At 40.8% G+C, this 13,712-nt stretch overlaps 5 protein-coding genes across 5 annotated transcripts; 3 read left to right on the top strand and 2 right to left on the bottom strand.

Moving 5' to 3' along the window:
* Positions 1-1,778: 1,778 nt before the first annotated feature.
* Positions 1,779-5,693, top strand: LOC127250693 (serine carboxypeptidase-like 50). Its single transcript, XM_051274101.1, has 3 exons — positions 1,779-4,441; positions 4,898-5,053; positions 5,637-5,693. The coding sequence occupies exon 1, from the start codon at positions 1,788-1,790 to the stop codon at positions 3,141-3,143; it is 1,356 nt and encodes a 451-aa protein (XP_051130058.1). The 5' UTR covers positions 1,779-1,787; the 3' UTR covers positions 3,144-4,441; positions 4,898-5,053; positions 5,637-5,693.
* Positions 4,295-6,575, top strand: LOC127250709 (uncharacterized). Its single transcript, XM_051274122.1, has 3 exons — positions 4,295-4,441; positions 5,637-5,752; positions 6,090-6,575. The coding sequence occupies exons 1-3, from the start codon at positions 4,337-4,339 to the stop codon at positions 6,406-6,408; spliced, it is 540 nt and encodes a 179-aa protein (XP_051130079.1). The 5' UTR covers positions 4,295-4,336; the 3' UTR covers positions 6,409-6,575.
* A 708-nt stretch (positions 6,576-7,283) lies between these two features.
* LOC127250724 (bZIP transcription factor 53-like) lies at positions 7,284-8,328 on the top strand. Its single transcript, XM_051274148.1, has one exon. It carries the CDS (start codon positions 7,756-7,758, stop codon positions 8,212-8,214), a length of 459 nt encoding a protein of 152 aa, XP_051130105.1. The 5' UTR covers positions 7,284-7,755; the 3' UTR covers positions 8,215-8,328.
* Positions 8,329-8,797: 469 nt separating this feature from the next.
* On the bottom strand, positions 8,798-10,303 carry LOC127247958 (scarecrow-like protein 3). Its single transcript, XM_051270062.1, has one exon. It carries the CDS (start codon positions 10,301-10,303, stop codon positions 8,798-8,800), a length of 1,506 nt encoding a protein of 501 aa, XP_051126019.1.
* A 1,756-nt stretch (positions 10,304-12,059) lies between these two features.
* On the bottom strand, positions 12,060-13,694 carry LOC127247951 (DELLA protein RGL1-like). The gene has a single exon (XM_051270048.1). The coding sequence runs from the start codon at positions 13,692-13,694 to the stop codon at positions 12,060-12,062; it is 1,635 nt and encodes a 544-aa protein (XP_051126005.1).
* Positions 13,695-13,712: the final 18 nt, after the last annotated feature.

The following is a 13,712-nucleotide window of genomic DNA, read 5'->3' as shown; positions in this document are numbered from 1 at the left end:
TGTAGGAGGGCTTGCTTGTTTACTAATGCATACACACATACACTAATGAATCAGAATCAAGAATTCGTACACAAGAGAAGAAGAGTGGATGCAGGTGATGGTGATGAGACCATTACCATTTACTTGTGTTTATTTAGGTACAGCAGCAACCTTACCGTAGAAGAGTGGGTTCCTTTTCAGTTGAGATATGAGGGTTTGACTTTTTCGCAATGTGGGCGGATACACGATCATCATCAGTTACTTTTTTGACCAAAAAGCAAATGGTTGACCTCACCAAAAACGGAAAAAAGTTTCTAACTGTGTGATTGGGTTCTAGAAGGAGAGATTTATATGTACGCACACACACATGATTTACTTAACTTGAATTGATACAAATAAAAAAATCGTCACCATTGTTTGACTGACAGAGACAGGCAGACAATGTCAAAATAAGGAAGACAACCACACGGCCATCATCATCATCATCATCATCATCATCCTTGTTGTTTATTGTTATCATCGTAATTATTTGAATGCAGCAGTCAAGACAAAACAAAATCCATGAGAAATAATAACTACTAGTCGTAGTAGTAGTAGTAGCTATTTGAAATGCATGATCCATTCATGAAAAAAAACCTCTCTTTGCATTTACTCCTCCCACCACCACCACCACCACCACCACCATATAGAGAAAGTCTAAGATTACATAGATACATAGTGGGGTAGGGGGTATATTTATTGTATGATTTGAACATGTGATGTAATAAAATGCTAGGTAAGGTACCTCGCCTGTGTTTTTTCTAGACGCATTACATCATCATCATCATCAGCATAATAATAATGGATAACCCAACCCTGCAGCCTGCACAGAACGACACAAGTGCAAGTGGTGGTATGGTATATTCATTGAGTTTGACAGTACGTACCCTTCCCGTTATCCCTCTCATGCTCATTAATTATTGTTAGTTATATGTAGTTGACTTACATGTACAAATATGTCTCCTGTTTTCTTGTTTTTTGGCTTATAGTATTTATTTATTTTTGTCTATAACGACAATGAGGCCTGCTGCTGCTAACTTTTGTGTTGCATGCCTTCAAGTACAAATACAATAATAAGACAAATTGTCCTTTTCTTCTTCCCATCCCATCTTGTAGTAATAATTAAAGAATATTTTGTTTGATACTAGTAATAGTATTCATGTTTTATTATTAGCTAGGGAGTACTACTTACAAAAAAGTAAAGAAAAACAGAGTACCGACTGAGCGAAGGAGCATGCATGTATATATATGTATCTGAGTCAGTCAGTCAGTCAGTCAGTCAGTCAGAGTCAGTTGTCGCAAGCTGCACACCCGGATTATATTTATATTTATATTTATATTTATATTTATTAATCACTACTCAAATCAAACTTCAACTTTTGCTCTGCTGCATCATCAATTGAAGGACCTAAAGCTGGATCCAAGGCATACATACATGCATCATGTGAAATCACATCATCATTTTCAAAGGTCAACCAACACGTGGGCCAATCTTCCCATTCTTCTAATCAATCATTAAATAAAATTGCCTATTCATTGTTATTATTATTATTATTACATCAATCATAAAATTGTCCACGCCTACCCCCACCCCACAAGCTAATCTCCCCAAAGTCAAAGTCAAAGCCAAAGCCAAAGCCAAGTAAAGTAGTAAATTGTTTACATCAAAGTCAGACAAGAACTGGTCAAATGTGCTGCTCGCTGCGCTGCGCTGCACTGCATATATTCTCTACTATAAAATCTCATCTCCTTCTGCAAATGCAAATGCAATGCCAATGGCAACGACAATGGCGTCTCCTCCTCCACAATCACTGCTACGACTGCCACTGCTTCTCTTCCTCCTCACCACTCTCGCTCTCTCTTCTGCTTCTGCTACTGCTAATTCAGTCTACCCCAAAGAAGCCCTTCCCACCAAGTCAGGCTATCTAAGAGTCAACTCCACCACTCGCTCATCCATCTTCTACACTTTCTATGAAGCTCAAAATCCAACCAGCCCCTCCTCTCTTCCCCAAACCCCAATTCTCATCTGGCTCCAAGGCGGCCCCGGCTGCTCCTCCATGCTCGCCAATTTCTTCGAACTCGGGCCCTGGCTGCTCAATCAGGATGCCGTTCTCCACCCCAATCCGGCCTCCTGGAACAAAATGTTCGGCCTGCTCTTTCTAGACAACCCCATCGGCACTGGATTCAGCATTGCCGCTTCCCCGCAGGAGATCCCAAGAAACCAGTTCGATGTCGCCAGGCACCTCTTTACAGCACTGAGGGAGTTCGTTGCCCTCGACAGCTCATTCAGAACCAGGCCAATCTACATCACCGGCGAGAGCTACGCCGGGAAGTACCTTCCGGCCCTCGGGTATTACATTCTGAAGCAGAACCCCCTCCTGCCGAGGGCGAGCAGGATCAATCTGGCCGGCGTGGCCATCGGAAATGGATTGACCGACCCCGAGATCCAAGTGGCCACCCACGCCGTGAACTGCTACAATTTGGGGCTGATCAATGAAAAGCAGATGGCCCAATTGGAGAAGCTTCAGTCGGAGACGATTGGGCTGATCAGAAGGGAGAGATGGGGCGAGGCTGGGGATGCAAGAAATAGAGTGCTGAACACGCTGACCAACATGACTGGGTTGGCCACGCTGTATGATTTCAGGAGGCTGACCCCGTACCCGAACAGGGTGGTGGTGAGGTTCTTGAACAATGCGGAGGTGAAGAGGGCGCTGGGGGTGGAGGAGTCGGCGGTGTTCCAGCTGTGTAGCCCTGAGGTGGGGGATGCACTGCACGATGATGTGATGAAGAGTGTGAGGTTCATGGTGGAGTTCTTGGTGAGGGAGACGAGGGTGCTGCTGTACCAGGGGCAGGCCGACTTGAGGGATGGGGTGATGTCGACGCTATCCTGGGTGAGGATGATGAGGTGGGAGGGGATCCGTGGGTTCCTGGAGGCTGAAAGGAAGGTGTGGAGGGAGGGTGAGGGTGGGGGTCTGGCTGGATATGTGCAGAGATGGGAGAAGTTAAGCCATGTGGTGGTGATGAATGCAGGCCATCTTGTGCCTACTGATCAGCCTGCCAACTCCCAGGCCATGATTCAAGATTGGGTTCTGGAGAAGGGATTGTTTGCAGGAGGAAAAGAATGATGAGGATGACCATCACCATGCCCATTGATTTGCTAGAGGTTTCATTGTGTTGACGTTGGTTCAATTGTCATTGGATTTGATTTGAATTGTTAGTTATTTGCTTTCCAACTCTTGTTGTTGTTGTTGTTGTTTCCTGATGATAGAAAGAAAGAATAAGATTAACAGTAGAGAATGTATTATGTTCTGTGATAGCTGAATAATGACAATGAATCAGATAGCATAGCAACCCCATTGATAGTGTTTTCCCTTTCCCTTTTCCTCGTCTTGTCTTCTGGCCGGTTGCATATCCAGTGCAAGGATTAGTATGCTATGCTATGGTGCCACTCAGTATTCTAATCAAAATCAAAATCAGCAGCAATAAGGTTTGTCCTAGATAGATAGATAGATAGATAGATAGATAGATGATCCCAGAGCAAAGATTGTCTTGCACTGCTTCTTCCATCATCTGTTTCTTTCCTTCCTTCTTCGGAGCTAAAAAGATTGTGATGGATGGTGCCAACAACAGATTTATACCACAAACTTTAGTCGCCTCTCTTACTTATTACATGGATGTTATACTAGAATTCAATAACAAGGGCTTCAGAATTCTAACAAAAACTGCTCAAGCAAACAACTCTGAATTTCATTGGATGCACCTCTTTAACTTTAAGCATCATCGATGGATGCCAACAACTTCTTTCCCACGGAGTATTAAATTATGTTCCATATTGAAACCATTCTTGAAGGTGGTGTTAAGAAACAATTCAAGAATGTTGTAAATCAGGATTACGTCATGTGCAACACACACAAAATAATACTACTACTCTAGTAAGAAATTTAAATGAAGAAACCCACAAGATATTGGCTTATTGTAAATTGGGGATAATAAGCGCAATTGGCATCTTGAGATTCGTATTGTTTTTATTTATTTATTGTTATAGAGACAGACAACTCAATTCTCACGCACTCTCTCTTTCCATCGTCTCTCAAAATTTATACAAGTTCGATTTAGCCGTGACCGCCTTCCTCCTCCTCTTCGCGGATGCGCCGCCTATGACTAAATACGACGTCGTGTTCGTGTATATGACTCTGTACTAACTACTAAACAGACCGACAATTGATTTTCCCATCCTCGTTTTTGTCTTTCCTTTCCTTTCCTTTTCTTTCCTTTCCTTCCAAATTCCTAAATCCCTAATCAAGAAAGACCCTGCACCATGGGGTCGCCTGTGGTAACCCCCGAGGACGTGCTGGAGACTCTCATGAACGACGGCACAATTGACGCCATCCGACTCAAGATCATCAATCAACTCAAAGCCAATGTTGCTTTTCTCTCCCTCCCTCTACCCATTTATTCATTTATTTATTTTTCCAGAAAATCTATGTATTCGTATTATATCTGTGTTTTTTTTTTTCTATAATTTTCGTCTCCGGCCCGTTTTCCTAGTGACGGTTCTATGGAGTATTTGCTCAGCACAATACTTCATGGGCTTTTCTTTTTGATGCGTCCTTTTCTACGGATTCAAGTTCAACTATATTTGCATGCTTTTTGGTTTTGAAAAAAGAAAAAAATGTTGGATGCTTGCAAATGTAAGGATGCTTCAATTGAGTACTGTATCTGGTGCGCATAGTTTTGGTATTACAAGGTGATTGGTTTTGCAATTGAAATTGGGATCGCTGCAGGTTCATCTGTTTTTACTTCATTGCTGTGAAACGTATAGTAGTCATTATCAAGTCGTTTTGCTATGGCTGATCATCCATCTTGACTGTTGGGTTAGGGCTGCATGGATTTTTGCTCTGAAAAGGGATTGAGAAGAACATGGCTGAAGAATTTCCATGGTTCATAGAAAATCTGAAAGATCTAGTGATTCATAGCCTGTAGTGTGGACAGAGTAAAGGCAAAGAAGATATTTCGATACATGTTCTGCTTACAAGTCAGTTTATGTGGGCAGAATTTGGGTGTATAGCATGGCTAGTGTTTTTTTTGTTGAATTTGATCAGATATATGACCCGAAACCCACCCAAACTACTGACATGTTGACTTGGGGTTATAGCTTCAATTTAGTTTATCCTGATATAATATCTTGATCAAGGTCCTAATGTATGAGATAATTAATCACATCATTTGGATAGGATAGTGTCATAATAATCTTATAGGTTTAAGCATGGCCCAGGTGTTTCCTTCAAATTTTAATGTCAATCTACACTATTATATTGTTCGGGAAATTACTTTGCTTTGGAATTCACAAATTTGTTTGGGCAATTACTTTGCTTTGGAATTCACAAATTAACTCCCATATAGTGTACAATCTCATAATTAAAGAGTTTTAGTCTGTGTACCTTGGATCTTATAACCATGGGTAGTTAATGGTAGCATGTATTTGACTTGCCTCTGTATCATTTTGTTTTGTTTTCTGAGGGTTTTTATATGTCCTGTAATTTTCATGGTTGTTTAGAAACTCATACCATTTTGCTGCATGAATATATAATAATTAAAATACCTTGTTTGTCATGCAGGAGGAGCTAAAGAGTAACACAATAAAAATGGTGGAGCAAAGTAAGGTTCTTAGCACTCCTGGTGCTGAAAAACAGACAAAGCGAGAGTTGTTTGATGCACTTCGACAAGAACTTGAGTAAGTGATTGTTATCCTTTCTTTCTTTCGTTTGTGTGTTGTGCTCTTAGTATGATGTCCCTGGTGTTTGTAGTCCACTTTGCATTTTAATGACCAATTCAAATGTTAGTGCAGATAATGAATGCTTCCTTCTCCCCCCTACATTAGGTGCCTAGCATGCTAGCTTGTGTATTTCCTGATAATTAATAAATTGAAGTTTATTCATATCACTCATGTAAATGCATTGAACTTGATTCTAGATTCAACATGCTCTATATTTATTCTAGTCCTTTGCCTATTTGTTGATTGGAATTAAGTTACAATGTCCAAGACTCGTGGTGTTGTGTTATGCATGCAGAACTCCGGTACTGGAGAAAGCTTCTAGATCAGTTTGGGAGTTAATTTTGGACCAGAATGGTTTAGGGAAGGAGATATGTGACACTGTCGAGAGAGTATTTTGTCAACTGAGTGGCCGTGAACCTCCACTCTTTCCTGAATTGAGCAATGAAGCCCAGCTGGGGAAAGAAAGTGAGGTTTCTCCTACCACTTCATCTAAGAAAAGAAGTTTTAGCGAGATGAGCAAGGAAGAAGCCAATGGAGTTGCACAAGAATCATCAGGAGTGGCAGCGATGCCAGACAATATTATTAGAGCGTCATCGCCCAGTTCTAAAAAATAAGATGTAGATTTACTCTATTAAATTGGAAAAATAGATTCTTGCACGAAGCCACCTGTAAACTGGCACAGCAATGCTGCAACAATTTTTGTTTTTTCTTCCCCCTCTTTGAGACATGTCTGACTCCATATACTATTGCTATGTTATATATATGCACACCAATTTATGTATCTGCCTATCTGGCATTATATTAGTAGTAAAAAATACATTTATGTTGAAGCTTGGCTTTCGTCTCATTTTGCCATCTATCAAGTATTACAGTTGTAAGTTTGTCTATGCAAACCAGAGATAATGATGCGTTAATTTCTACTACCTCTTTGTGCTTGCTTGGTCACTAGGCTAGTTAATTTTCATTGTCTGTCTTCTTCAGGTTGGCCCCGCATGGTCTAAACTTGTTAGATTTTCATATAAATAATTCTGAGGGGATAGTTTGGATTGGAGTAAGTGAAGGAAATTGGTGTTTTGAACCCTGCTTAGGTTGCTTGTCGGAAGACGTAACCACTGATGTGTAGGGGCGCAGCAGTAAGGGAACAACGGCTGGAAAGAAACAACTTTTTAAATTCAGTAAATCATCTAGAAGGAATCAAGAAAGATGGGATGGGATGGATGGAGTTAACTAATTTCATGTACTAATAGTCTCCAGTCACTTTTTGATTTCCATACAACCTTATCCACTTTCACATACACACACATATTCATCCATTAGGATTACAGAACAAAAAACAAAAAAAAAAAAAAGTTAAAGTGCACGTTGTGTTGTTGTCTTTCCATCATTATCCACAAAATTCACGTCCGCCTATTCTTACCAAATTCTGCACGCTCTTGGAATCTTCCTTCGTTTTCCATCTCTGACCAGACAGACAGTCTTCCTTATTATGTTATATATACATCCCAGTTCCTATCCCTCTCCTCCTGATCTGATCTCCAAGTCTTCAATTCCTAATTCACCTGTCATTCCTTCTTCCACACGCTACAAGTATAAACCACCCTTTCCTTACAAGATCATTTCAATCCCGTTTGGTTTTGCATAGCCATGATGGGTTTATGGTTTCGATGCAATCTTAACTCCTCCACCTGACACATGAGTGTTCTCATTACGGCATTAATCCTGGGTAGAATTAGAATTAGGCTGCTTCAATCCTTCTCAGTTGTTTTCCTGTATTGGTTTTATGTCTTTTCTTGAGCCCTTTTCTGTTCTGTGTTCATCATCATTTACCCTTAATTGAAAGGCAAGACAAGACAATATATATAGAAAGAAAACTAGTGTGTGCAGTGTTGTATTTGTATTGTATTGTATTGTATTTCCACTACACAAAGTGTTCGTTTACTTTCCGTAACTTACTCAAAAGCATGAAATCTAGAAAGCATAGCAGCTCCAGCTCTTCGGAAGAAGATCATGGCATCCGGCGTGCCATGATTGCGGATGAAAAGAAGAGGAAGAGGATGTTATCCAACCGTGAGTCAGCAAGGCGTTCGAGGATGAAAAAGGAGCAGCACATCAAGGATTTGAACGATAAAGTCGCATACTTTAGGACCAGAAGCAGTGGAATGGTTGAGAAGATCACTGAAATCAGCCGGTGCCACATGGCCGTTGAATCGGAGAACAGAATGCTCCGAACGCATGGGGAAGAGCTCAAGAGAAGATTGGAATTCCTCCAGGGTGTGCTGGCTTCTTACAAGAGTTTTGAACATGCGAATGGTGTAGGAAAATACAGCGAGGAGCATTCTTTAATGAGGATTCTTCAAGAACCATGGGTGCAGCAACCCCATGTTCAGTCCCATACTATTGATGGGATCTACATGTTTTGATGGAGAACTTTGCCACACACACACACACACACAGACACGTGTAATAGACATGCTCCTAGCTAGCTGTTATGCTGACACTTTTATTTATAATAAAGCTGACCTTGTCCATTAGTAGCTAACCATGTATTCCTTCACTTTTAAGTTCATACTTTTTCTTGTTTTTTCTTTTGGTAGCTGCTTCTCTTTATACTAATTAACTCCTTGATTGATCAAGCAACAACGTTCAAGACTGAATCCAAAAGCATGCAGACACACTAAGAATTTTAGAATTCAGCACGAGACTGCAATGCCACGTTGTAATTGAGGAACACTGCCTTTGCATATCCAACTATAGTCAATGAACACTCCATTATTCTATTCTATTTTCGATCATACAAGAGACTGATGCATGTTTGTGCAATGAGTCTTACATGCTTACTTTTCAATGGAAGAAAATATTCTAAGCAGTAAGAAGAGTTATATACATGCTACTGCACAATTGACAGTATAGAGAAATGAGGTAATATAACACATACTGGCATCTCTGCTGGTTGATTCTTGCAGTTATTCATTGATACTGGTTCAGGGATAGAGGATCCTCCTCCTAGCTTGGTTCATGCTGGAACTTCCAGGCAGAGACTGATCGTAGAGGAACTGAATCCCAACCCAGAAGCAAGCATTCCCTATCCAGAGTCATGGTACAGGAGTGCCATAAAGGTGATTCTTGAATCATCAGGCTTGCTTGATGGATGGCTCGCTGGCTAAGCGGAGTTTCCACTAAGCCGAATCTTGACAAGTATTCCCTCCAAAAGTTAATCGTACATTTCCACTGAAAATTCCCTTCATCCCCATTCATAACACCATTTCTTATTATCTCTTGAAAGTAGATCTTCTCGCATAACTCCCTGCATTGGTTGCCACGTTCTAGACAGTGATCGAGGCAATCAAACATTGCACAGCAAATAAATAGTGCCTCATCAAACCTGTCGATGAAAGTAGTAGATCCGCTAGTATATGCTTCTACCTCATTAACAACCATCAAATGAGGACTCAGGGTTTTAATCCCTTGTATCAAGGCTTCTATCTTTTGGGGACCCTCTGACAAAGAAATCAAACAACACTCCAAGTAAACGGCTACCAATTCCCCAGGTTCTAGCTCAAACTGATCTCTCTTAAGGTCATGTGTTTCTGAGTGAAGTGTTTTGTATACAAACGGCAGGCTCATGTACTCAGCAAAAGATGTCAGTAGCTTACCTGTTTCCTCAAAATCTTCTTTTGGTTTGCAGACAACAGTGATCTTCAGCTGCCTCAGAGGATGGCTTTTCCTATTAGCAAGAGCTTGCAATATAGTTATCCAGTGTGAGCCAATCTGTATTCCAAAGTCGATAATATGGATTCTTTCAGATGATTCTGCATGGTCCAGAATCATTTGAATCGCAGTGAAATGTGTAATTTGAATGAGAGGCAACCGCTGTTCAGAAGTATGAATAGCCGACCTCATGTCCACAATTACCTGTTCCACATCCATAAGTACTACTTCTCTTTCCAGATCAAGGTTGTTACTTACTGCATCAATTCGTTCTCTTAGATCTTGAGCAAAACGTGTGATGACTCTCTCAACAGGATGATCAGCATAAGAAGCCGGCAGAATGAACTGGAGCATCATTTCAGCTTCATGATACTGTTGGTTAGAAAACCTTTCAACGGCACCAAGCAGATACATAGCGTGCTTCATATGTTTTTTATGCTCATAAGGTACACTTGAATTGAATCCACATGTGTTTAGAACAAGGTTGGAAGAATCAGACTTCTTTGGAGCTTTAAGCTGGATCAGTTCCATTTTCGCCATTCTCATGAAGCTTGCAGCAGATGGTTCTTGGTTCCTCCAGCTATTGCTTCCAGCTTCTTCAGTCGGCCCTTTGGGTTTTTCCATTTCAAGGCATGGATAATGATGTTTCCCACTTCTCAAACGCTTCATCTGGCTCCCATACTTGTTCAAAATTTCAAACGAAGCATGAAAATTTTGCAAAGGTTGTTTTGTAGCTTCAACATGACTAGCATGGAGGAATTGATCGTCATTCGGAGAAGCTCCTGCAGAGTATGGGGCCATGTCTTGCCAGTATTTTCACCAAAGTTGCACCTGGATTTTCTCCCCAGTAATACAAGTGTGTTTTGTAAATGATCAAAGACAGAATAAGATCACTAACAATAGAATCTCCATTAATATAAAATGAATAGGTCACTATGAATTGGCTGTTTCTGGAAATGAACGAAGAGTGACATAGCCACTTTATATCTTTTCCTTTCACTGTTATGATATTTTACTAGTATCTTGAATACATCCAGAAAATGAATGATTTCTAGTGAGTTTATTAAGCAGCCGCCTGATTCAGAAGAGGAGAGCATCTGTCCAAAAATGTGTGACAGAAAAGAGTGTTTGCCCCCAACTATGAGGTAAAATGCCATGTTCTTGTTAGCTTAGGGTTGTCTGTTCATGGAAGCAAGTGCATTGGTATTGTAAAGGTCAAATACTCTGAAGATATTAAAGGCAACGTAGTATGGGCAAATATGAATAGCCATAATAAGTCAAACCCTTCTCATCAATCTATATGCTGATACAAATTAATCCTCCAGCATGTTAGTTGTTATTAGGTAAGATGTCGCATGCCTGCAGAGGAATAGAGCAAAATGTCAAAACTTTTAATTCTTTTTGGAACAACATATATCAACAAGAGAACCATAAATCTTTTTGGAACAAATTGTGTCTGTTAGTGTTGAAAGTTCATGTCCATTAGAGTTGTAAAGTTGCGTCCATTCATCTTGTAGGATACGAGATGTATTGTATACATATACAGGTCTTTTGAGTAATAAAGTTGTAGCAGTTTGTTTTTGGGCGTAGAAATCTTTTTGATTCCTTTTGCATATCCTGGTCATTGTCAACTTAATTTTCCTACACTTCCAGCCAGAAGCTATTGAGATTAGACTCATAAGAAGCATACAGCATTTTATTAGCAACCTTGAATCATATTTGAGTTCAATCAAATATGCATTGACTCATGGATCCAGTGAAAGACTTCTCATCAATATCAGCAGTGTGCGGAGTGGATGGCATGCTCAGATCAATTTCCATCATTCCCAAGTATGCCACTGCCAAAGTATGCTGTTCATCTCAGCTACCAACAATATATAACTTACTGTAGAAAAGGATAGGTTTTTATTCACCATGCTACTTCATGCAGTTTTATTGTGGACTCAGAGACTAAGAGAAGTGCTTCAACAATAATCCAATGTCTCCGTTTTTCTGTTTCAGTTAAGGGAAGAAGAAGATGGATGGTAGGTTCACAAAAGCAAGGTAGGAAGGAAGTTGAGGGTGAAAGTGGGAGCACCCTCCTCTTCATTTCCAGAATTTCATCTCAAATAATTAAATATCTAATTCTGAACAAAGCAAAATCTAGTGAGCGACTTAGACATGCTTCTGGCTGTCTACCAATCAATGTCTCTTAGTTAAATCTTTATTTCTAGTAATCTGCAGACTGCAGGTGCAAATATTGCACGATATATGCTTGTTACTTTTTCATTGTAGATCAATGATCACTTCTTGTTTCTATTGTTTAGAGCTCAAATATTCAAGAAGCATATGATACAATTTCATCATACAGTTCTCCGATTATAAAGTATCAATAGATCCGTCACAGTTCTTCAAACAGCATCATGCAACTTGAATCACTTCAAAACAAGCGCCTGAAGTATGTGGTACATAATTCAAGGTAGAGGCCAAAACGACGCCCCAGAAAATTCAACGCTAGCAGCATGTGATAATGGATAGAAAAAATATCATTCAATCTATTTTTGCGTAGATCGAAACATCATTTGAATTTCCATACAGAAAGCGAAGTAAGTGGTGTTCCCTTCCAGCCCATAATTAGGCTTTTACCATCTAGCTGTACCGTGCAGGAGCTCCTACTGGAAAATCCTTGAAGCACAACTGTTACCTGATCCAGAGCTGACAAACTAAGTTCCACTTCAACTAATCCGAAGCGCACAAAAAATGCCCTCCACACATTTATATTCACATGTCTAACCTTCCTTTCCTTTCCTTCGGCTGCCAAAATATTATTTATCGAGGACCTGAACATTGTAGATTCAGCAAAGCGTCTATTTGGCTCATCATCCTTCATACACTCAGCCAAGGAATCGAAGTATGCACCAAAGAAAAACAAACTCTCTACGAAGCGCCCTATGAAGGTGGGAGCATTGCAGTTTGCTTCTACTTCAGTGACAACCATAACACAAGGATTGATGTTTCTGATCACTCCCATCACATGGTCAATATGGTCAATCCTTCCAATAAGGCTCATAAGGGAGTAGGCTGCATAGAAGGCAACTGCTTCATCAGCATCCCGCTCAAAGTGATCTTCTCTGAGATCTAAAATATTTTCCACCATGACTAGTTTGAAAATAAATTTCAAGTCCAAGGATTCAGCAAAGGCTGCTAACTGCCGGCCAGTGTCCTCCAGCATCAACCTTCCTTTGGTTCCAACGGCAGTGAGCTTAAGGTAGTGGATGGGGTGTTCAGTTCGAGCTGCAAGAGCTTGCATCAAGATGATCCATTGCACCCCACTCCTGATCTGAAAGTCAACCACATGAACCTTCCTTGCATCCCCCAGATGATCCACAATGGCCTGCATTCCTGCAAACTTGGTGATCTGGGAGTGTGGATGCTCTTTGTGAAATGCAATCAGGATATTCGGGCACAGTAGTGGCTCTAGAGAATCCAAAGGCTTCTCTGAAACCTTTGGTGTAATTCTTCCTGTTTCCCAAGCAATCTTTGAGAAAAGGGCTTCAGTGAAATAAAAAGCCATTCTCTGAATAGGAGTTCCACTAGGGGAGCTGTGTTTCTCACACTCCTTCAAGAACTTGAGCGCACGCTCGTGCTGTTTCTCGTCTACTTTCTCTGCACACGACAACAGATTCTGGACTAGTTGGACCCCTCTAGAATCCTCATCGGAGTGGCTTAACAGTGAACTTGGATAAGGGTGATTGAGAGCAGAGAGTTTACTACGGCCGCTTTGGGGCGCGGACTGGATGAACTTTTCTGCAGCCAGTTGAATGATCATTTCTGTTGGCAACTCTGCAGACTGTGGTTGTTCATTACCTGTGCTCCATGTCTTCCCATCAAACTTGAGACGCCTGCTTCCATGTCTTCTCAGAACTTCAAAAGCAGCAGGTAACACATACTGCTGCTGCTGCTGCTGCTGCTGCTGCTTCTTCTTAGGTCCAGTCCGTGTCTGGCAGTCAATTCCAGCAGCCTTCTCTGCTGTATCATCTTCTTCACATGATGATGGCATTAAAGGGCTAGGGACAGCGTCGTGGTGCAAGTCATCTGAGCTCCCTGTCCCGAACTCATGGGAATTTGGATATCCTCCTGACTTGGAAATTGCAACACCTTCTTCATTGTCATGGACACGAAAGAAATCGACACCAAAACTGAATAATTCCATATCTGAGGTAGGTACCTG

Source organism: Andrographis paniculata, unplaced genomic scaffold (genome assembly GCF_009805555.1).
Source record: "Andrographis paniculata isolate CXL003 unplaced genomic scaffold, ASM980555v1 Contig11END, whole genome shotgun sequence".
NCBI lineage: Eukaryota > Viridiplantae > Streptophyta > Magnoliopsida > Lamiales > Acanthaceae > Andrographis > Andrographis paniculata.
This window is presented reverse-complemented; position numbering and strand designations above follow the sequence as displayed.